General features: G+C 35.9%; 1 protein-coding gene across 4 annotated transcripts in view; it reads left to right on the top strand.

The window, feature by feature from the left end:
• The window catches only part of LOC125270770 (RNA-binding motif, single-stranded-interacting protein 1), an 85,335-nt gene that overhangs the window by 1,472 nt on the left and 58,002 nt on the right, over window positions 1-25,861 (top strand). The window contains exon 1 of one of the 4 annotated variants that reach the window (XM_048194691.1): window positions 9,006-9,709. The exons of 2 other annotated variants lie outside the window; for them this stretch is intronic. In XM_048194691.1, coding sequence (XP_048050648.1) covers window positions 9,650-9,709 — 60 coding nt within the window. In that variant the 5' untranslated portion in view covers window positions 9,006-9,649. Of the gene's footprint in view, window positions 1-9,005; window positions 9,710-19,105; window positions 19,816-25,861 lie in introns of those variants that run through there. One more of the 4 variants, XM_048194693.1, reaches the window with a different exon arrangement.

Here is a 25,861-nt window from a genome sequence, read left to right on the forward strand (position 1 = left end):
CATTTATCAAAAATCCAGTTCTAAAAACATGTCACATTGCATGAAGCTTTATAAAAGCATTGATTTGTGACATAGAGGAAACATAAATCTTGTTTCTGTCAAAGCATCACAGTAGTGTTCGCTGGTTTGCCTTGTTAATATGGATGCGAATGAAAGTTCTGCTGAGTTTCAGATGAGTATCAGATCTTGAGCTTTTATGCACTCGTCTCCAGCAAGGCCTCGTATTTCACTCTTATCAAAGTAGGGCTGCACCATTAATCGTATTTTAATCGTGATAGCAATTTCTGCTTCTCTCGATTAATTAAAAATAATCATCTCAATATTTGCACAGCTGATTATTTTTTATACTCTCATTTTTATTAGGACATTTCCGTAATCTTGCATTGGAAACGAGCCTCTATTATCTTTCCTGCTTGTGGTTGCCAGGTGTCAAGAAAATAAGTCCCCCCCCCAAATGGGACTTTTCTCTTCAAAAGGAAACATTTTCTCACCACTTAAAAGGGGGGGTATCACACGAAGTTTCTGCCAATCTCGTGTTAATCTTGAGTACATATAGAGTAACAATGCATCCTTCATATCTCCGAAAAGACTTTAGTTTTGTCATATTTATAAGATAGATACGCTAAACCGAGTCTTTCCAAAAAAAGCTGAGCTCTTGGAGGCGTGTCTGCCGTCAGTGCTGTGGGCGGAGGAAAAGAGTCATGAACACACGCAGCTTTTGCATAGAAATCGTCTGCAAGCTGTGACATCATTATGAATAAAAAGGGAACAAAAACATTCATGTTGTTTACATTATATGCACTTGCGCGCGGATTGCCAACACAACACAGACATCTGATGCAGCTTTACTTTACTCATCTGCAAATCCAGCGCCGAACTGGGAATTGTTTACAAATATTCATCACCGAAATCCCGGGAACAAACAAACATACATGCACAACTCCGTCGCTCCTTTGGTGACAGGAGCTGCGTCTCATTTCGGAGGCTGCATCCTCCGGAGGTCGCATTTGAAGGCTGAATATTGTCATATTTAAGAAAAGTAACCGTAATAAAATTGACTGATATTCACTGTGAGGTGTAAAATACTGTAATTTCTTTCTTATGTTGCAATCTAACGGTTATTTTTCTTAAATGAGACTGAAGTATGCAGCTTTCAAAGGGTGCAGCCCCTGAATTGGGACACAGCCATTGCTGAAAAATCTCTCGGCTTCCGTATCCAGAACGAAACGTGTTGATGGGCGTGATCTTGCTCTTGCTCTGGGTGATGTGTGTACGCTTATCAGGGAGAAGTGCCTATACAAGGAAATTCGCTCGCTTTTGACGTCATACAGGACACACTCGAAAAAACTCTCAGAATCCTGTACCGAAACCGGAAGTAGTGTATTTGGCACAAAAATACTCCGTCATACGTCCAGTTCATGTTTTGAAACTTTGGCCATGTTTAGCATGAGAATGCAACTCTTTAACAGTGTAAATAAGTGAGAATGCATGAAATAGCATTACACCCCCCCTTTAATCTTCTCAATCTGGCAGCTATGCACATGCATAGTTATATAATTATATAAAATTATATATAAACATAAATATAATTTTTTTTTTTTTTTTTTTTGAGCAAAATAATTGTAAATATCAGTTTAACCATTATTGTGCAGCCCCATATAAAGTCAATCTGATGTATTTCTGAGGGAAACATATTTAAAACCGGACTTGATTTTATCCATCGGGAATTGATTGGATTGTAAGAGGATGTTATATGCAGTCAGGTGGTTGAAGAGGAGATGCCGAGTCATTAAGATGTGATCCAAATAGGAAAGTTGATTCAGATGCATAGCAAATGAATTACATTTTGAATTATATTGCAATGACAAAGGAGATTTTATAGACTAACATGCACTGAAGAATCATGCACAATAAGACCAGCAAGTAAACGGGATAAATTTTGATTTCATGTGGCTATAGTTTGTATCAGTTGGCTCAAAATGAAGAAGGATAACTGTCATTCTGCTGTGGAGGAGAGCCAGGGAAGAGCTGGATGGCACAGGAGATGATAGGAAACTTTGCGTTGTTGTTGTATAGCATGTTGACGACTTCGAGAAATCGAATCCCCCCCAGGAATCGAGTCTCCTTTAGGACTCAGGTGGGTAATGCCTGATCAAATGTTGTTATCGTGATGTCTCGACTAATTATAACCTGCATTACATGTTTTTTACATCAAGTGCCCAAACAAATGCTTGAAATGCCTATGTATTGCATAATAAAACAAACTAGAAACAGATATTGGAAGCAAAAAACAAGGGGACTTGATTTCTCACCACACCAGCTGTATATACAAAAGGATCCTGAAACTCCAAATACTGCTGTACTTACAGCTATACAGGATAGAGTCCGTAAAATGCTCCATAAACTCTACAGTGTAGTGGCCAGAATAAATAGAGCACATTTTTAGTCCACACCATTCATCTTCTTCATCTCTTATTTTTTGTAATTAGATTTTCATTTCTTGTTCAGCGTTTGTTTGTTGGCTGTTTTGCTATTTTTGGACACATGCCCTTGTAGGAGCTTGGAAGTTGAGATGCTTTTGTAAGATAAGCCTTGACAGGGAAGGGAGGAACGGCCTTTTTTTATTTTATTATTACAGCAGCTTGATTTCTTTCAAGGCTGGAAGCCAGCAGCTTTTGTCTTTATTTGAAAGCCGGAAAGGTAGAACACATTTATATGGTGCTGTTTACAGCCTAACATACAGCTTAGACAACAAACAAATTATATGCGATTAATTTGAGCGCATTTGATTGTGATTGTTGGTGAAATTAGGATGTCAAAAACATGTTTCCGTCATATTATATTTAGGACCAGAGGTGTAAAGAGTACCTGAAAACCATACTTGAGTAAAAGTACAGATACCTTACATCGAAAATGACTCCACTACAAGGTACAAGCAACCAATTCCAATATGACTTGAGTAAAAGTCTTAAAGTATCTGATTTTAACAGTACTTAAGTATTTTACTCATGCTGAATGTACTGTAGGCTCAGAGATGCACTAGTCCTGAGAGACATACCAGTGAAAATAAGAAACAATTGATTTGTGAGATGAGAAATCAAGTTTATTTTCTAAAATCAAAATAAAACTGAAACACCTTAATGTTACACCTAAAGGTTGTTGTGTCAAGGTCGACACAACAACCTTTTAAACGTCTACAAACTCTCAAGTCTCAGTTGAGCTCAAGTGCACAAAAAGGTCATAAGTAAACCAATATCCTTCAAAACGGTCTTGTCAATATAGCGGATAAAAAAAACATTAAGTAAAATTAAAAAGTCAAAGTCTACTGTATGTGCTGGTTTGAGCCTCATCACCGGCTGCAGTCATTTCCTCATCTAATAAATCAAACACCTGCGATCAGCAACTACCTGCTAATGCGCTCACATTCACGTAAAGTATCCTTGTTGACAAGTTTGGGTGAGTAAAGGCAAAATGCACAAGATATAGTACCTTCAATGACCTTCAATCGATTATTTATAACAGAAACAAACTGCTGCAGAAAAAGTTAGGTGTCATGAAAAATGTAATGTGTAATTGCATTACTCATCACAAATGTAGTGGAGTAAAAAGTACATTTACTTGCTCAAAAATGTATTCAAGTAGAGAGTAAAAGTTGCCAATATCTTTGGATACTCAGTACAACTACAAAGTAGCCAAAACGATACTCAAGTACAGTAACTAATTACATTTACTCAAATAATTTACACCTCTGTTTAGGACCATTAAAGGGATAGTTCACCCAAAAATGATAATTTTGTCATTACTTGCTCACAAAACTGTATGAGTTGCTTTCTTCTTTTGAACAAAGTAGAAGATATTTTAAAGAATGTTTGATAATCAAATAGTTGATGGCACCCATTGACTTCCATAGTATTTTTTTTTTCCTTCTATGGAAGTCAATGGGTGCCGTCAACTGTCGGATGTTGGTTACCAACATTCTTTAAAATACCTTCTTAGGTCTTTAACAGAAGAAAGAAACTCATACAGGTTTATAACAACTTGAGGGTGATTTAAGTAATTACAAACTTTTCATTTTTGAGTGAACTGTCCCTTTTAAGCGTTGGTTGATTATGATTTCACTTTTTTAACTTTAGTTAGTGTGTAATGTTGCTGTTTGAGCATAAACAACATCTGCAAAGTGAAAGTTTTTTTTTTTTTTTTTTAAAGAAATAGCTTTTTAAGGACTACAACAAATGGCTCTTAGGGACTACAACGACCTTCTTCCTGGTTTGTGACATCACTAACCCTAAAATTTACATAAACCCCGCCCCCGAGAACACACAACAAAGGGTGTGAGGCCATGTTATTGCAATACAGTACGTAACACAAATGCAATAGCATGTCATAAAAGCAAGATGACAACATAAGTTATAACCGTAATTAAACTAAACTATCTATACCTGTTCTGTCTTCATGCAGCATATATTCTCTGGCTCTGTGGGATCTTACAACAGTTCCCACATGAGCGATTTATAGATTATCATGACAGAATATGCTAATCAATGACTTGAAGGTAATCAACTCCACATCAGCTACATAAATTCATCAACTAACCATTCAGAAACGTCCTGTTGCATTCTACATGTTGTCACTTCTTCTTGAATCTCTCTCTCACTGTCCGAATCAGGTTTGAACATAAAAGGCTGAACAGTTTCTGACATTTTCAGTGAGTCTGCGTGAGGTAATCGGCACTGCTAACACGAGCTCTTGAAACTCCACCCTCTTCTTGGGAGCAGCAACTCATTTGCATTTAAAGGGACACACACAGAAACTGAATGTTTTTGCTCACTCTCAAAAAATGACACATTTAATATGCTATTAAAAATTATTTGTGGGGTATTTTGAGCTAAAACTTCACATACACACTCTGAGGACCCCGGAGACTTATATTACATCTTTTAAAAGTGGCATTAATAGACCCCTTTAAGGTTTTTGCATCATTCACATTTCCTGCCAAATTCAATGCTCTAATGCATTTGTAATATTACAGACATTTTGTGATTTATACTAGATTTAATCATATTGTCATTGAACTGTGCAAATTGGCAATGAGGTACAAATGTCAGTATAGTTTAGGGTTTTAAATAGCATGTGCAAAATGGAAATATAATCTGGAATGTATAACGGAAAGTGCAAAAAGTTGCATTGAGAAGGAGAAAAATTACAGTTGTGAACAATAAGTATAACTATATCTACAGCAATTTTTAGCAAGAATATAAGTAAAAAAAAAAATCAAAATGCGTTAATGGTAATTATGGGCGAATTTGTGCTAAATTGTCATGAGATTAATGTCACAATGCAACAAGTGTAAATGGTGTTTAAAAAGCTTAATTTCCTTGCATTTTGCTGTCAAACATGTTTTTTTTTTTTTTTTTGAGATTCTCCAGCATTTAAATGTGCTTGAGAATGCATGAATTGGACTAGGAATGATGAGAAGCAAGTGAACTGTAACAAATTTATTCATGTTAAATTTACAAGTCGAGGGAGACATGCTGTTGCATTATCACCCGTGCATAATTGTTCAAAAATGACCCTGCGTCGTTAATAATATGAATAATAATAATTAAAAGGCGCCAATTTTTCCACCAGCTCTGAAGTATTTCCATGGCTTGTAGGTGGGCTGGCCGTGTCAACATGAGCCTGTGATCGAGGGGTGGGTTTTAGCACATTAACTGCCATTGGACATTACACACAGAGCCTGCAAACAAAGCCTTTGTGAAGGGCCTTAAAAAGCCCTATACAATGTTTACAATACAGTCTGAAGAGTTGCCTGGCAGCGGAATGTACACAATTAACCAGCTCATTATGTGTGAGCCGAGCTGAAAGAATTCCAATTGTTCTCCTACGATAGTCATTCTGGGAACTTTTTGACATGAGGAAAATGAGGGACCAGCTCACAATAATAACCACCATGGTGGTGAAGCACTCTGCCAAGGGCCTGTCTCACAAACGCAGGCGGAGAGCTCGAAAAGCCCTTCAGCTTAACTGACAAGGTCAATGGGACCCACACAGACTCGTCTGGTATTAATAGACCTGCTTTGTTACTTTGTGTAAACAGGCAATTCAGTAAATGTGTAAGTAAATATGCGAAGATCGAATGGGGTAAAAATAGTTTTGCGGGGAGAAAAGGCTATCTGAGGCCTGTCGAATAGTGCTGTGTGACCGTATGGTAGTGATTCTGCTATACTGGAAGATATATTTGTGTGCGTATCAGTGGACTGGACTGTTTTATACCATTTACACATGGGAACGATGAAGAAAAATGGGGAAAAGCTAAAGCGGGTGTGACTGCGTTTCGACATTTATATAGATCTCAGTGCTATTTTGTCCATTTTTCAGAAAATTTGAATGTGGTTCATCCACGTTCATCATCAGAAATTGGAGACAAACCTATTTTAATATATAAAATATAATATAATATATGAAAGCGTTATTATGAGAGTTATTTACACACTCATCAGATGAATATTTCACAGGACGTTATTAATGCTCGGGTTTCGATGCAAAAATGATATTTCTTAATCATCTCCTCGTCATTTTTAACCTCCAGATATACTCTGGAGAAATGTCTCATCTGTTGCGATCGTTTAAAAATTACATGTGTGGGTTGCAGGAGTGAAATGGTGTTTTGTGTCATGCAAATAAACAAATGATATTAAAGTCAGGATCTCATTTTACTGAATCTCTCTCAGAGCCCCTTTCCAATTCCAGTTTAGGTAAAATCCAACGCTAAAGGCCACAGCCTAACACGTCTAACATCCCTGTCTATACTGAATGCATGCGGCGCAACTAGATCATTCCCGTTATTATCAGAAAAGCTGTCCACGCTCATAAAGCTCATCGCAGCATGCTGTTATGATAAATAAATTACACGTATCCACCTTATTTGTCAATGCGGCAGTAAGGTGTTTTCTGTGAAGGTGCAAAACTTCTGATTTATATAATGAGAAGAATATTGTATACTGTAAAACTGTTTGCTCTACAAACCAGCATGCTTATAATTGAAACGATAGATAATATGGTAAGAAATACCAGTTTGCAATATCAAGCAGCATAACGAGCTGTTTTGTACTGCTCAAAATAACTGGAAGCAAATGACACCATTAAAATGGCCGCTCCCGCTCTTAACTGAAAAATAAGATGGATAAATTCTGAGCAGTGCACCAAATTATCTTCTGGTCTGCTAATTTTTCATCTTTTTTTGATTGGACTGCCAATTAAAACAGGCTACTCAAAGTCAAAGTAATATTTACTCATTTGAATGTTGCCAAAATCTAGATCTGAGATCCTGTTTTTGACCATTTTTTTCCCTATGTGTCATTTTCAAAACCTGCCAATAGCCTTGACAATGAATAAACAATTTATTTTACATTTTTTGTAAATCTTGTGTAAAATAAGTTTGTTTCATTTCCGCAAATTTGTGCATGTCTCACTAAATTGCATTACGTCTACATCAGCATTATTTTTAGATATCAGCATTGAAAAACTCATATTGGGCCACATATTTTAGATACATACTATAAATAATGTGTAAAATAAGTGTGTATTAAATCTTTTATCTATCTATCAATCTATCTATCTGTCTATCTACACACACTGAAAAATAGATTTTTGCTTCTTGTTCAAATACTTAATTAAAATGAGCTAAATCATCATAATTCAAATTAATTTCACTGTGTTCAGTCCACTTAAATATATCTAATATTGAAGTTTATTTAATCCATTTGCATTGGGAATACATGAATGAATTTTGTTGCTTTAACTTAAACTGGTCAGTGCTTGTTAGTTCCCTGCATGCATTGCATATGGCTGGATCAAGAGAGAAAATGTTGAAATTAGTTATTTTATGTGTTTTGCAATAAGATGAAAGCGGGGCATGATTGATTTTTTTTAAATAGTGTTCAGTGTTCACTTATATTGGAATTATTAGAATGATTTAAATTTCACTGGGTTTCCATTGTGGAGAAGAGTGGAGCATTTGCTTGGGCTGTAGACTGGCACTTCACATTCAATTGGACCACATGGTTGTGAAGTAAAGTAACTAACTCTCTTTTATCTATTTGAAAAATTCATGTTTTCATTTGCTCATGTGCATGTCCCGAAACATCAGGTCATTCGGTATAACCGCTGTAAAAGATGGAAAATGTTGTAATATTTTAAAATAAAACTTGTACTAAATATAAAATGTTTGATTGTCCTTTTGCTATCTAGCAAGATATCAACCTGTTAGCATTGTTTGAAAATATCGTCATTCTGTATTTCCAAAAACCGAAACCGAAATTTTGGTTAAACCGAATGACTTTTTTGGTGACAAATTTTGCCCATCTTGTAAAAAATAGGGCTGTCAAATTTTTAATCGTGATTAATCGCATACAAAATAAAAGTTTGAGTTTGCCTAATATATGTGTGAGTACTGTGTGTAATTAATATGTGTATAGAAATACACATAAATTAATGTATATATTTAAGAGAAATATGTTATGTACAAAATATTTTTATTTATATATAATATAAATTATATAAAAATATAAATAAATAAATATTCTTGTAAATATTTCTCAAATATATAAATGAATGTGTTTGTATTTATATATACATAATATAATTATTAATTAATAATTAATAATTACACACAGTACTCACACATATATTAGGCAAACTCAAACTTTTTTTTATGCAATTAATCGCGATTAATCGTTTGACAGCCCTAGTAAAAAATGACAAAAGCAGTGTTAATTGATTATAAAAACCACATAATCTCATTGTTAACACTTAATAAAACTTCAAAATTATCTCTCTGTTATATATATATTTTTTTTTACACTTTTAAAAACCTTATTCGTCAATGACCCATATTTATATATAATAATAGAAAAAAGATGGAAAAAAATATTGTTTCCAGACTATTAACTATTCAGTTTTCTAAAATACAAAAATTAAGAATTTCTAAAAATAAATGCATTTTCTTTGCCAAAGTTTAGCGATCATTTAGTGATTGTCGAACACGACTGAACAAAATGAAAGTGCACATTTTCATTATGCAAAACTGTCTTTACCATAAGGGAGTCTCTACATGAACTTCTCTTTTGTACTTCACTGTTTGGTGATCGTGCAGCATCAAACCATGTCAGAGGTGAATATATGCAGGTTATGAAACGTTTTAGGTTTCTTTTCATCATGCAGGCACATGTTATCACTAATTTCACTTACTATAACCACACTGCAATACCCTCAACATGACCTTTCATTTCTAATCTGTCGTGAATGAACTGGAAGTGAATACAGACCACAATTTTAACACCAGTTTCCTTGACTCTTTATTTATTTGGATTGAAAAAAGTCATTTTTATATGTATATATAAAATACAAATGTATATATTATAATACAAGTGCATACTGTGCAGTATTCAGCAAGTAGTAAGCTAGTGTTTCATTCCAAACAGTCCTGCACACATCCATACTCTCTCTCTCTCTCTCTTCTGTCGCTGACTATCCGTGTGAAGGAGGCGTCTTCCTGTGCGACAGACGCACACACATGTAAACACGCTGCTTTCGTAGTGCGCCAGCGCCTGCCGCGATAAACTTGAAGCTGTCGCCGTTGACGACTACAATGTGGACCCCACCAAGAAGATGGGGCCCTCGATTCGTGCCAGACGGCAGGGGCAGGAAGGTACGTAGGGCGGCACAGCGCAGAAGTTGCAACATTTTATTTATACTTTGAAAATGGACCGAAACATAGATACTCTGTGAGGAAGTCACGGGCTGAAATGTTTCTCCATTACAGCAGAAGGCAGGGAGAATTTCGAGAATGTGGTCTGGGCAAGTTGCATACTCTCTTTAACGTGGCGCTTTAGAGTTGCATTGGAGTTCAAAAGCTTCTCCTGTTTTTTTATGTGTGTTTTTAGGCACAGTAGCAACAGCAAAGAAAGTGACCGCATGCATGTGCGAGTACGTGTAAGTTTGCATGGATTTATGCACATGCATGTGTGTTCACATGTTGGCAGGTTAGAGTGTGATATATAGTCGCTCTGATAGCCTGTGGGGGAGGCTAACGCTTTCCTCTTCATTTGTTTTCTCTGCACATTCAGCACGGACAGCTGTACCATGTCAAGCAGGGATACTTTAGGACTGATTTGTGGGCTGCTTTCCTGTAGGATTAAACCTCCTCTAGATTTTGTTAAACATCCTTGATATTATAAACCAGCAGTTCTTAACTGGCTTTGCTTCTGGACTCGGTTGTTTATCATGCAATGTCAACAAAAATGTCCCGAAATTGTCCTAATTCACAATTTCCTGGTCTTTCTGTGCATGATATTCCAAAGGAAAAATATTTGTCTTGGTAATCTTGTTCCACCTCTAAAACGTCTTTCTTGTTCGGATGATATCACTAAGACCTTTTATTTCAGCCCTTGGTTTTTACAATGCAATCAGTTCCTGATGGATAAAAGCCCAATAAATACACTCTAAAAAAAATGTTGGGTTAAAAACAACCCAAGTTTGGTTGAAAATAGATAAACCCAGCAGTTGGTTTAAATGTTTGCCCAACCTGCTGGGTAGTTTTATTTAACTCAAATATTGTTTAAAAATCACTGTATTGCTCACTTAAAAACCCAAAATATGTTGGAATTTAACATTAATACATTTAATAAATTAAATTAACACTTATTAATAAGTTTAATAAATAATGATTAAATAATAAACATTTATTAAATTGCTTATTAATAAATGTTCACCTCTAGTAGTAGTCTGATTTTTAATTTCCAACCTATGTTGGGTACATTTTAAGCAAGCAATACAGTAATTTTGAACAATAGTTGAGTTAAATAAAAATGACCCAGCAGGTTGAGCAAACATTTAACCCAACTGCTGGGATAAACATCCCAATCGTTGGGTTTGTCCATTTTCAACCCAACTTGGGTTGTTTTCAACCCAGTATTTTTTTTAATGAAGTTTGTGCTTGGTGGTGGGAGGCTCAGTTAACATTTTTAACAATCTCCTCAGTTTATCTCGAATGTAAATCGAATGCTCTTTCACAAACATACTGCGTCTTTTTTATTTTTTTCAGTGTCTGATATTCTCGGCAATGAACTGATATTAATGTAAATCACTTTTGCCCTCTCAGAGAACAACCTTAAAGTGATAGTTCACCCAAAAATGAATATTATCACATGATTTATTCACCCTCAAGCCAGCCTAGGTGTATCTTCTTTCTGATTAACACAATCGGAGATATAGCCTATTTTAAAATAAATAAAAATAATCCAGGGCTCCAGGGGTTAATGAAGGCCTTCTGAAGCGAAGCTTATTGTAAGAGAAATATCCATATTTAAAACTTTAATAACTTGGCCATACACATCAATTTGTGGTGAAAGAGTGACCTCTGACCCGATGCATGACGTATTGACGAACGCAGAAGCACAGAGGATAGAGCAAAACAAAACACCGGTCATGACTTGGAAGTCTAAAACGATAATTTTTAAAGAGAAATGTCAGAGGATTTTGATTAGGGCTGCACGATTAATCGCATGCTATTCTCACGCGCATTTCGTCAGTAAAGCCGGTTCCCTGATTACCGCTAAATCGCCATCACCTGCTTTCAAATGAAGCGGCATTTAATAGACAGAGCCGTAGGTCACTGAAAAGCCACGCAATATCGCGTTCATATCGCAGATGAATCGCCTGCGATAATGAACGCGATATTGCGTGGCTTGTCCGTGAACTACGGCTCCGTCTATTAAAAGGCGCTCCGTTTAAAAACAGGTGATGGCGATTTAGCGGTAATCAGGGAACCGGCTTTACTGACGAAATGCGCGTGAGAATAGCATGCGATTAATCGTGCAGCCCTAATTTTGATATAAGAGAAGAGGAGGAACTGCGAGAGGCGTCTAAACTTACGATACTCCTACATCCTGCGTCATACATCGCGTCAGGTTACTCTTGTGGCTCAAGTCGACTTGTGCATTCTGTGTATGGTCGTCCGCCGGAAGCTAAAATAACTTCAGAAGGCCTTTACTAACCACCTGGAGTCGAATGGATTATTTTTATGATGGATGGATGCATTCTTGAAAATCGTGCCCCCCTGTTCACTGTCATTATAAAGCTTGGAAGAGCCAGGAATTTTTATTATATATCCCTGATTGTGTTCATCTGAAAGAAGAAAGTCAGTAAATCATAGGATAATTTTCATTTTTTTGGGTGAACTATCCCTTTAAATGTTGATTTAACTTCAAAACTTAAGGCCCGTTCACACCAAGAATGATAACTATATCAGGGTCCGCACCAATGCACAATATCATTCTGTTTATTCTAGGCGCTCTCTGCAGTTTTGTCGTCTGCCCCTTTAAATGCTTGAGTTCTGAAAGCAGGATGGATTCTGATTGGCTGTCAATGTTTTTATCGATCATCAGCTGCAGTTATCGTTATAGACTCTGCTATTCTGTTACATTTATAATGATTTTTGGAACTATATCTTTATTGTTATCATTATAGACTCTGCTATTCTGTTACATTTAGAATGATTTTTAGAACTATATCTTTATTGTTATCATTATAGTTGCACCCCAGAACGCTTCCTTTCTCTATCCATTTTGGTCATGTGACTGTGTCTGTGACAGAGTGATGTCAGAGGATGATATCATTTGATATAATAAAATACATTTTTGAACTTATTTAAAATACTAAATAAGTTAAAACTTTTTTTTACACAATTTTTTTGCACAAGGCAATTTTGCATGGCCACCCCTTTCCTCACTCTTCCTTTGTCCTTTCATTTAATTTTGCACTCTGACCCTATGCTTTTGCTGAATCGGCCCTTTCTGTCACCTCATTTGCTTGTGACCGGCTGGCATTACTCATACAAACACGTACACTGCAGAGCGAAAGGTGGCAGAAGGTCACTGTCATGACCCTGAGTGTCCTTTTGAGTGCAGAAAACCACCATTATTCCACCCCTCCACCTATTTAACAATGTAAACATATCCATATCAATTTGACTGTTTTGAAAACATCCAATTGCATAGCAGAATAATTAAGCTGAGGGTCAGTGACACACATGGGAGCATAATATAGTAAATGCTCTGATAGTAAACAATTGCAGGTCCCTATGTTTGATTATACAGCTTTATACTGTTATTTTGATGTAATTGTTGTTTTTTGTGTGTGAAAAAACCACTTCATATTAGTTCAATATTTAATATTCACCTCTGAGGCAGTAAATGATAGCTAGAGATTGTTGCAATGTTTGTTGCAGAGACATTAAACTAATCACAAGTTACATTATTAAGTACACTTTTGAAAGAAGTCTCTTCTGCTCACCAAGACTGCATTTATTTGATAAAAAATACAGTAAAAACATTAAAATTGTGAAATATTATTGCAATTTTTCTATATGAATATATTTTAAAATGTAATTTATTCCTGTGATCAAAGCTGAATTTTCAGCATCATTACTCCAGTCTTCAGTGTCACATGATCCTTCAGAAATCATTCTAATATGATGATTTGCTGCCCAAGAAACATTTCTTATTATTATCAATGTTGAAAACGGTTGTGCTGCTTCATATTTTTGTGGAAACTGTGCTACATTTTTTTTTTTTTCAGGATTCTTTGATGAATAGAAAGTTCAAAAGAACAACATTTATTTCAAATAGAAATCTTTTGTAACATTATAATTTAGTGTTTATTGTCACTTTTGATTAATTTACTGCATCCTTGCTGAATAAAAATATTATTATTTTATTATTTTAACTAGGGGTGTAACGATACGCTCAGGTCACGATACGGTACGTATCTCGATACAGAGTTCACGATACGATACGTATCACGATATTTTGAACAAAATGAAACTGAAATTCAAACAAGATTTATTAAAAAAACATGAACAAATTTCAATAATTTTCCTTGTTGTACATACAAGATCACATTTCAATAAAATAAATAAATATAAAATTTTAATAAAAACCTTCTGTATTCAAATTAACAGTTGAATAGGGCTGTCTGTCACTGAAAAATGTTTTTTAAATTTAACATGAACTTAGAATTATGAATAGGGGCCGTTCACATATCGCGTCTAAAAACGCGTGGAAGGGCGGCGCGGCCGCACCGCTTCTCCTTCTTTCCAAAGCGCTTGCGCTCCCGTGGCGTCGGTCGTTGCTATGCAACCATGAACTGAGCTCTCCAAGAGGATCAGGATGTTTCTGCAAAGGATAAATGATTTCTAGCCCTTGCATTAGTTTTACTACGAGATATATTGATGGAGATAAGATATAAAAACCACCATGAACAGCTATGATCAGCTGTTCGGCTGAGCTTTTGATGTTTTGTTACGGAAAGGCCATAGCTGATCGGTTGATTCTTGTCACACGACCTGCGGTGCGCTTGCGGCATTCTGAGAAGTTGAGAATTGCATGCGCGTCGCGACCGCGTTGATCCCATTATGATCCCATTATGAGCGCGCCTGCCGCCCGGCTACATTTGACATCCTACATTTCGTGGACCTGCGTATCACGATTTCGGTTTCATATCGCATATCGTTACAGCCCTAATTTTAACTATTATTATTATTATTATTATTATTATTATTAAAGGGTTAGTTCACCCAAAAATAAATTCTGTCATTAATGACTCACCCTCATGTCGTTCCACACCCGTAAGACCTCCGTTCATCTTCAGAACACAGTTTAAGATATTTTTGATGAAATCCAATGGCTCAGTGAGGCCTCCATTGACAGCAAGACAATTAACACTTTCAATGCTCAGAAATCTACTAAAAACATATTTAAATCAGTTCATGTGACTACAGTGGTTCAACATTAATGTTACGAAGTGACGAGAATACTTTTTGTGCACCAAAAAAACAAAATAACGACTTTATTGAACAATATCTAGTGATGAGTGATTTCAAAACATTGCTTCATGAAGCTTTACAAATCTTTTGTTTCAAATCAGTGATTTGGATCGTGTATCAAACTGCCAAAGTCACGTGAACCATTGAAATTTCGGAACACTTATGACGTAACGAAGCCTCGTTTACTGAAATCACGTGACTTTGGCGCTTCGAACCACTGATTCGAAACAAAAGATTCGTAAAGCTTCATGAAGCAGTGTTTTGAAATCGCCCATCACTAGATATTGTTGAATAAAGTTGTTATTTTGTTTTTTTGGCACACAGAAAGTATTCTTGTCGCTTCATAACATTAAGGTTGAACCACTGTAGTCACATGATCTGTTTTAAATACGTCTTTAGTAGCTTTATGGGCATTGAAAGTGTTAATTATCTTGCTGGCAATGGAGGCCTCGCTGAGCCATTGGATTTTATCAAAAATATCTTAATTTGTGTTCTAAAGATGAACGAAGGTCTTGCAGGTGTGGAACGACATGAGGGTGAGTAATTAATGACAGAATTTTCATTTTTGGGTGAACTAACCCTTTAAATTTTACCAACCACAAACATTTCAAAAGTAACATGTGAAATATGACTACAGTGACCTTTTTGGCCCATATTTATCTTTTTTTTTTTTTTTTTTTTTTTTTTTGCAATATTTATTTATTTTTTTTGCAATTTTCTGATGCTGCTTTGATGAAAGATAATAACCTGTGGCTTGCATTGACGTTCTCATGTTTGCTCTGTCCTGAATAGCAGATGTTTTCCAGTCTGTTTTTTTTTTTTTTTTTTTTTTTTCTGCACAAAAAAGGAAAAGGATGGGATCCAAGGGCAAAGATCTTATGCTCTCTGTGGGATTTTAAATGACCTATTTACATTCTAACTATCCGACGTAAACTGCTGTCTAAGCACGATCAGGCATGGCTGGGGATTATTGATACCACAAGGTGTTTTCAGTGCTTCTAAGATCAAATTTATATTCAAAACGGCAGACTGAAATCGAAAACTGATGAGCTCAGTGGAAGTTATTTAAGAAGACAACAGGAAATGCAGTGTTTAGGTGTGAGAACGTGCTTTACATTCATCACAGCCTCAGAGAGAGAGAGAGAGAGAGAGAGCGACGGAGAAAGACATGATGTGCTTGTGCATTGAGATAATTACGTTTTTATTTCTAATTGTGTATAAATTGAATAGTTGCACTTGCAGCAGATACAGTGAAGGTATAGTGAGCACCAAGTGCTCATCACACGTGTTCCTCCTTCACTAGCGTTTAAAAGCATCCCATAATGCACCTCAGGAAGTCGGTTTATGAATGGAAAGTTTTTATTTGTGTCACTACATCATTCCCATACTTTCATTTGGATGATGATTTTATTATTATTCTAAAACAGGTTTAAATTAAGTATTCAGTTAGGGTTGTTTCTGATCATTTCAAAACTTAAAAACAAGCAATGATTTGATACTTTAAAAAAAAAATTATATAAATAAGTTGTCTTTCAGTTTACTGACTTCTAACTGAGCATTTTTCTCTGTCCCCATCAATCGCTGCCCGATCAACGTATTCGCTTCATGTCAAAATTATTTTGTGCTTTTAAATAATGCCAACACAGCTGCTTATATGTACTTGGCATGTGGTGAATTTTTGCTAAAATGCAGGGTCGTTATGTTAACATTTTAAATGGGCGAGGTAGCGCTCATTGGCGCCCCTCCAGCTGGTGGCGCCCTAGGCAGCCGCCTTAATTCGCCTACGCATTGAAACGACCCTGATTTCAGCCAGATATCGAAGACTTGACATCAGTAGCACAGAAACATCATTGATTTTCTTGGAAACAAAGTTTTTTTTATGTTGAGGACGGTTTGCCGTTTTATGCGTTTGAAATTTAATGTCATCATTGCACTGGATTAATTTTTAAATCTTGTTGTTGTTGTTGTTGTTGAAGCAGATTTAGGTTAGATGTGAACCAGTGGATTGGAGGAATGTCATATTCAGATTCATAGTCATTTTCAGATTTTTTTTTTTTTTTTTCATTTCATATGGATTGTTAATTTCATTGCCAAGCGTATTGTAAACAGAATTCTTGCTTCTTCTGATGAATAACCATAGGATTCTGTAGGATTAAGTTTGGGAACTCCTTTTCTTTGACTGGTAACATTTCTGGTAGAGTCGAATAATTATGGAGCCCCACATATGACATGCAGGAACAAAACAGTAGGCTAAATCATGCGCATGATTTATAAATTGAAGGAACGAAGTAGTAAATCGTGAGCACAATTTATAAATTGAGGAAACGAAATAGTAAATCGTGCGCACGGTTTAGCAAATTGAGGGAACGAAATAGTAAATTGTGCGCAGGATTTAGCAAATCGAGGGAGTGAAATAGTAAATTGTGCGCACAGTTTAGCAAATTGAGGGAACGAAATAGTAAATTGTACACACTATTTATAAATCGAGAGCACAAAATAGTAAATCGTGTGCACAGTTTAGCAAATCGAGGGAACAGAATAGTAAATCGAGCGCACGATTTAACAAATTGAGGGAACGATATAGTAAATTGTACACACTATTTATAAATCGAGGGCACAAAATAGTAAATCGTGCGCACTATTGAGCAAATCGAGGGAACAAAATAGTAAATCGTGCGAACGATTTATAAACCGAGGGAACAAAATAGTAAATTGTGTGCACAGTTTAGCAAATCGAGGGAACAGAATAGTAAATCGAGCGCATGATTTAGCAAATTGAGGGAACGAAATAGTAAATTGTACACACTATTTATAAATCGAGGGCACAAAATAGTAAATCGTGCGCACGATTTATAAACCGAGGGAACAAAATAGTAAATCGTGTGCACAGTTTAGCAAATTGAGGGAACAGAATAGTAAATCGAGCGCACTATTAAGCAAACCGAGGTAACAAAATAGTAAATCGTGCGCACAGTTTAGCAAATCGAGGGCACAAAATAGTAAATCGTGCGCACTATTAAGCAAACCGAGGTAACAAAATAGTAAATCGTGTGCACAGTTTAGCAAATCGAGGGAAAAATAGTAAATCGTGCGCACTATTAAGCAAACCGAGGTAACAAAATAGTAAATCGTGTGCACAGTTTAGCAAATCGAGGGAACAGAATAGTAAATCGTGCGCACGATTTAACAAATTGAGGGAACGATATAGTAAATTGTACACACTATTTATAAATCGAGGGCACAAAATAGTAAATCGTGCGCACGATTTATAAATCGAGGGAACAGAATAGTAAATCGAGCGCACAAATTAATTTTTTCCCTGCATGTCATGTGCAGGGCTCCATAAATAATAATAATAATAATAATAATAATAATTCTAATAATAATAATGTTTTATTTAAATAGCACTTTTAATATATATTATACAATTAAATGTAATATATGCATGTGTGTATATATACAAAATACATTTAATTTATTATACATTCAATTAATTTAATACAATTATTTTTATCATTTTAATATTTTGTCATTTATACATTTATTTGTATTTATTTTATTATATGTAATACAATTTAATTTAATTAATTACAAAAAGTAAAACATTCACAGTGGAACTGTTTAATTGTCATGAAAATGCAAAAAAAGTCTTAATGATCCTAAAAGTATTCTTAATTTTCTATATGTAAAATATAATTTCTGATTTTATTCTTTTTAAAAGGTTAAAGGGTTAGTTCACCCAAAAATGAAAATGATCCCATAATTTATTTATTTATTTTTTACAAAAACGTATCGCTTCACTTCAGAAGGCCTTTATTAACCCCCCCAAGAGCCGTGTGGAGTACTTTTATAATGGATAGATGGATGTGCTTTTTTTGGGCTTCAAAATCTTGGTTACTATTCACTCCTATTATAAAGCTTGGAAGAGCCAGAATATTTTTTTAATATAACTCTGATTGTGTTCAGCTGAAAGAAGAAAGTCATATACACCTAGCTAGGATGGCTTAAGGGAGAGTAAATCATGGGATAATTTTCATTTTTGAGTGAAATATCCCTTTAAGTGTGTCCTGAACATGTTTTCGCAGGATTTACTCCTACTACACCCGCCGAGGAGAGTCGGCTTACATGTTGTAGCTCTTCCTGCAATCAGATAACACGCAATAGCAAATTTTTTTTTAGAATATTTCTATCTATATTTCATTGGCATTCATGTTTATGTCATTTACACTCAGTTTGGCTTCTCGACTTAAACACATCAAATCAGTCCATATAGTACATATGAAATTGTAAAACCACAAAACCTGATGGCCTCACTCAGGAATGTGAAGTATGTGAGCCAAAGGAAACCAAGAGCAGCCAAAGGGGGGGTTGGATGTAATGTCATATCCTCTCGCTCAGGAACCAGAATGTTGTGCACGGTACATAGTGCATGTAAATGTACACATGCCTACTTCACATGCAACCTGCATTGTTATTTGAGCGAAGAGGCTGTTTTTGAGGATTTAAGTGTTGTTTGTGTGCTCATCCCCCCCTCTAAAGACAGCGCAGTGGTTTCTTCCATAGTGGGAGGTGTAGTTCTGTGGAGAAGTCACCGCAGATCAATGAACTGAGCGGAACAGACGGGCTGGGCAAGCCGACTACAGCGAGCGTCCGTGGGATATATGCTGCTCACCCTTCCGCGAGACATAATATTTCTCCCCCTCGACAATTCAGTGTTAAAGATACGTCAAAGTGAGACTATATGACAGCACAGCTCGGTCTCTATGGTTTATAGAGCCACAAACACAACTTTACCCTCCTGGATACGCAAGAACATACGACATAGAAGCATTTGGTAGAAATTTATTCATCCGTCAGTGGATATTCGGTTGTTGAGGATGATTTTTGCAAATTCTGGCCACACAGTGAGGACGTCGTATAATCGTAAACAGGTAAACATCTTATTTCACTTTAATTGTGGGCCTGTTTTTTTAAAGTGGGGCTTTAAAGTCTAAATGTGTTTGCGGAAACTGTTACGGTGCATTTTGCACTTTTATTGTAGAAGTAATAACAACAATAGTCAAAATAAATATGATGATGGACTTGTGATGATCGACAGAGTAGTGTCCAAAAGCAGCACTTCCATGAAACTAATCCATAAAGAATAGCTGTCATTTGTTCCCTTCCAATCAAATGCACGCCTCCGATGGGTGTGTTTTTGTTGTGTTAGCTTTTAATTTTATTGTATTATAGCAGCTCATTCACAATTTTATCACACCTTTCCCCCCTCCTAATGAAACCCGTCCCACGAGTTTAAAAATAGGCCTCTATTTGAACAAGTTTTTGCGTGTCTCATGCACGTCACTGCATTTTCGTCTGATGGGAATATACATTCACAGCCCTGCCTGCCTGCTCTGATGTATGGTTTCAGTGGTTAATCTACTTTACCGACCTGTAATGGTCAAAAGTCACAGTGCTGAATTAACGCACCTTGTGTGACACTCCTCATTAAAGCCTTCTCTAATCTCACACCATGCATTTCACATGTACCATCCTGAACATGTCCAAGCCATATTTCAGCCTTGTTTGTAGATTTTGCACAAAGAAAATGACACAAGATGGAAGCATTTGATGGAAATGTATTCATCCGTCAGTTGTTAAGGATGATATTGGCAAATTCTGTAAAGGGGAATATTTGACTTTATTTGTGGCCCTCGTGGTTGTATGTTCGGGTTTTTTTTAAGTCTTTTGAGGGAAACCTGCAAAGAACATGTTCAAGTGATATTTCAGATGTATTTCTGGATTTTGCATGAAGAAAATGACACAATTTCATGACAATAAAGCACATTTCCCCCTACATTATATAATATATATATATATATATATATATATATATATATATATATATATATATATATATATATATATATATATATATATTTCAAGACAATTAAGCCCATTTCTCTCTCAAATTCTCATTACTTTATTGCAAAAAACTATATATATATTTGTGAAACATTTATATTTCATGCAAGTATTTGTTGTAACTAATTTAAATGACATTTTGTACTGTAATGCATTAAAACATTAATATGTTATTAATATATAAAATTTCATGACAATTAAGCCCATTTTCCCCTCAAATTCTCATTACTTTATTGCGAAAAACTATATATATATTTGTGAAACATTTATATTTCATGCAAGTATTTGTTGTAACAAATTTAAATGACTTTTTTTTTTTACTGTAATGCATTAAAACATTAATATGTCATTTAATATATATATAATTTCACGACAATTAAACCCATTTCCCTTTCAAATTCTCATTACTTTAATGCAAAAAAACTGTGTGTGTGTGTGTGTGTGTGTGTGTGTGTGTGTGTGTGTGTGTGTGTGTGTGTATGCAAGTTTTTGTTGTAAATAATTTAACTTTATTTACTGTAATGCATTAAAACATTAATATATGACATTAATTAAAATTAAGAGTAATGGGAATTACAAAAGCTGAAAAGTAAAATGTCTGCAAAAATGTGTTTAATTGTCATGAAAATAAAACCTCAATTCCTTTTAATATTATATTTAACATGATTTTGGGGTTAGATGCGTTTCATGTGATTTAAAACTCTGAGGTCAGTGAAGATGGTTTTAGGTGACCTTGTCATATCAACACATCATGTTGCGATTAGATAGTGTCGCCATTTCGAGTTGCAGCATCTGTGGAAGCCTTGTTGCGAATCTTATGCTTTTATTGCATCTCCTAATGATGAAATTTGATTTATCAGCAGCATGCTGAGAGATTGACCTCTTGATAGAGGAGGAAGGAGAAGGAGGGTGAAGAAGAAGGGCTTGATAGTCACTCAAGAGGATTATGCATATATTCATAGGCCCGTTCAGCAGCAGAGCAGGATCTCTCGCAGGGTGAGGGCGGTTACTGGAAGTTCAGCGTATTTCCAGCACGGATATGATGGGCTGACTAGGTCTGCGGTACTCTGATAAGAAGCCAGTCTCTCCCCGCAGAGCTGAATAGTCAAGCAGATGTGAGATACAAACAAGCTTTGAGTTCCTAAGAAAAGCCCGTTCCACTCTGGGAATGTGTGGGTTTCAGTCAGGGCAGAGGACCTTCGAGGGGAAACACTGGCTTCTCGTCCTCAAAGATGTTCTTTGTCCGCTTGTAGGCCCTGTTTGTGCCTCATTTCCTGTTTGCACGGCTGTTTCTCCAATGCAAAGATCAGATGAGCGGCCTTGTTTTGTTTTTGAGGTCTGTCCTGAAGTCATGGCCTGAAAAACCGACTATTTTCTTGGAAAGGGCGTGTTGTTGTGCTGTCTGATATGCGATTATTAAATCTAAATGAAGAAGTCAACAGGAAGAACTGCTTTATTTTGCATGAATAAAGGTTCAGAATTTAGGATGTCAAAATGTGATGCTGTTAAACTATTCATCCTGCGAGCGTTTAAAGAGATTAGCACGCTTCAAGGACTTCCCGCTTGACCGGCAACGTGACTAACTGTGCTGTTTTCCAGCGTATCCTCTCAGAACACTTGACTAATAGCATAAAGTCATTGTGCGTTACCGGATGACGAGTTTATTTTCATCTAAAGTAGAAACCAGGGGCGTTTTCTCCAAGGCCAGAGAGGCAGAGCCTTCTCAGAAAAACTGAATGAGAATCAGCAGTAACAAAACAAAAGCAATATTGTGTAATGTCATGTTGTATAGTATTTTAATTACCCCTTTTTTCACTGTGATACAAATAAAGCCTTCCTTTAGCTTGTTACATTTTCATTAAGCTCCAAAAGCATGACATGAATGGAGAAATACAGGCTAAGAGTGACAGAAAATTCACTTAAATTAAACTTATGAAATAACTTTGGTGTGACTTAAAGGATTATTTACTGATAATTTAATCACCCCCATGTCATCCAAGATGTTCATGTCTTTCTTTCTTCAGTCGAAAAGAAATTAAGGAAAACATTCCAGGATTTTTCTCCATATAGTGGACTTCACTGGGGTTCAACGGGTTGAAGGTCCAAATGTCAGTTTCAGTGCAGCTTCAAAGAGCTCTACATGATCCCAGACGAGGAATAAGAGTCTTATCTAGAGAAATGATTGGTCATTTTCTAAAAAAAATAAAAATTATATACTTTTTAACCATAAATGCTCATCTTGCACTGCTCTGCGATGCGCCACGCATTACGTAATCATGTTGGAAAGGTCACATGTGATGTAGGCGGAAGTACCAATCCAGTGTCAACAAAGCAAGCGTGCAAAGACTAAGTCAAACAGCCTTTACAAAAAAAGGTAAAACAACAATGTTGGACGATTTTGAAAGTTTTCATGGTGCATCACCGAGCAGTGCAAGACCTTCAACCCGTTGAACCCCAATGAAGTCCACTATATGGAGAAAAATCCTGGAATGTTTTCCTCAAAAACCTTCATTTCTTTTCGACTGAAGAAAGAAAGACATGAACATCTTGGATGACACGCGGGTGATTAAATGATCAGGAAATTTTAATTCTGAAGTGAACTAATCCTTTAATTGCTTGTTGATTGTGTTGTCCCTTATGCCTTTAAACCAGAAACTATGTAAAGCCATGCATTTAAATTGGACTAAAAAAACCATAAAGAGACTAATTTCAGAAGTCAAAACATGGCACTTATAGAAAGTGAAGCTTTTATTGGCCTGGTAAAGGATTAGTTCACTTTCAAATGAAAATTAGCCCAAGCTTTACTCACCCTCAAGCCATCCTAGGTGTATATTACTTTCTTCTTTCTGATGAACACAATCAGAGATATATGAGCTTTATAATTGCAGTGAACAGGGTTGTTCTGTTAGAATATGAGCTGAAGAAAGTGCATCCCTCTGGGGGGTTAATAAAGGCCTTCTGAAGCAAAGCGATGCGTTTGTGTAAAAAAAATATCCATATTTAAGAAGTTATGAAGTAAAATATCTAGCTTCCGCCAGACCACCTTCCATATTCAAGTTATGAAGAAAGTGTAAACTGACGTTGTGTCAGTTGCACCTTTTTCCGTAGGCGTAGGACGTAGCGTAAGCTTTGAGAACTGCAGTTTTACACTTTCTTCGTATGTTGAATATGGAAGGTGGTCTAGCGGAAGCTAGATATTTTACCTTATAACTTGTTAAATATGGATATTTTTTTTTTTTTTTTTACAAAAATGCATTCCTTCGCTTCAGAAGTCCTTTATTAACCCCCTGGCGCCGTGTGGAGTACGTTTATGATGGATTGATGTGGATGGAGGCACTTTCTTCAGCTCATACTTTTGAACCCTGTTCACTGCCATTTATAAAGCTCGTATGCGTCAGGATATTTATTAATATTTCTCAGATTGTGTTCATCAGAAGGAAGAAAGTCATATACACCTAGGATGGCTTGAGGGTGAGTAAAGCCTGGGCTAATTTTCATTTGAAAGTGAACTAATCCTTTAAATGTTCAGTATCAGTGGTGTTGGATGAATTCATATCAGGGCAGATTTAGTGTTGCTAGTGACCTTTAATAATCCACCGCCGCCTTTTTAAACTCGAGCTTGTCTTATTTATCCAGTCTTTACTCAGCTGCATTAGACAATGGCAGAAAGAGCTGCCAAAAGATTGCCAGGCCATTTCAATAGGACATTGACTCTGTCCTGACCCCTAAATGCTGTCTTTGTTATGTAGACCTTTAATGAATGATATTTTGTTCGGCATTACTGGATTTCGTGGAGCTCAGATCTGTAGTTTTCAGCACCTGCCAATCTGCTGTCTCTGCATTTGTGGGGGATTTAAAGGTATAGTTCAACCTGAAAATAATTAAAATTTAGTCATCATTAGCTATGTTTCCATCCAAAGTTGTGAATTTAACTTATGTGCAACATTGGAATATCGCATAAAACGATTGTGAATAAAGCACCGAGTCGAAGAGAACAAAATCGTCACTTACTGATAAACTGCCGCTAAATATCACTGAGAAAAATGGAAGTTGCTGCAGAGAAGCTACTATATATAACAATTCACATATATAATAAATTACTCGCAGGCGAAATCCAATAAATGTGGTTATCTATTGCTTTCGGAGGCGGATGTTTGGGAACGTATGAGACAGTTCTGGGAGGTAATTATACCGAATCATTTTGACGACAGACTTTGCTCAGACATTTCAGAATGACCAAAACAGCATTTTCGAGATCGGACCGCTGGTTGGTCCAGTTATGCCATCCCATTGCACCAAGTCACTTCTTTTTGGATGTGCATCACGCAATTTATTTAGTATTTTTTGATGTGCATCACGCAATTTATTCAGTAAATGTGTTTCCATCGTAGTTTATGCACACATTTTCTTATCAGATAAAAAATGTATCTGACTCAATTGATTGCGTTTTTTTTATTTATTGTTTTTATGTGCATTTTTAGAATTTATGCACATCTTGGCATTTCCATCCAAACATTTTTTTTTTTATGCAATATCCCAAAATATGCATAAAAAAGACAAAATATATAATAAAAGTAGTTCATATGACTGCTATGTTTTGAGAGGTTTCTCAGCAAAAATTCTTTAGACAACGCTATCAAAAATAGTGCATAAATCACATAAACTACTTTAATACATGGTCCAAGCAACTTGGAGGTGAGTAAACGATGAAAACATTTTAATTTTTAGGTGAATTGTTCCTTTAAATGCGAGTCAAAGTGGAAATATTACTAATAGATGTAAACAGAAGTGCTCAGAGACGGCATGGTATGAAATAATATTCATCTAAATAAACCCATGGCACTATTCCCAATATTTAATTTGACTTCTACGCCTCATATCCAGTACAAATAATGTAAGCTATTACATGAGAGTATTTTACTCTCAAATGAAAGTCAAGCCCAACTTGCATTTGCATATAAATAACATAATGCAGATCATTTTTAAAGCTGGTTTTCCTCCGCTAAGGCACGTTACAGTTCACGTTCATGTTTTTAGAAACTTGCAGTGTTGAATTTTCAAAACACAGAAACA

This window comes from Megalobrama amblycephala, linkage group LG6, assembly GCF_018812025.1.
Source record: "Megalobrama amblycephala isolate DHTTF-2021 linkage group LG6, ASM1881202v1, whole genome shotgun sequence".
In the NCBI taxonomy this organism is placed as follows: Eukaryota; Metazoa; Chordata; class Actinopteri; order Cypriniformes; family Xenocyprididae; genus Megalobrama; species Megalobrama amblycephala.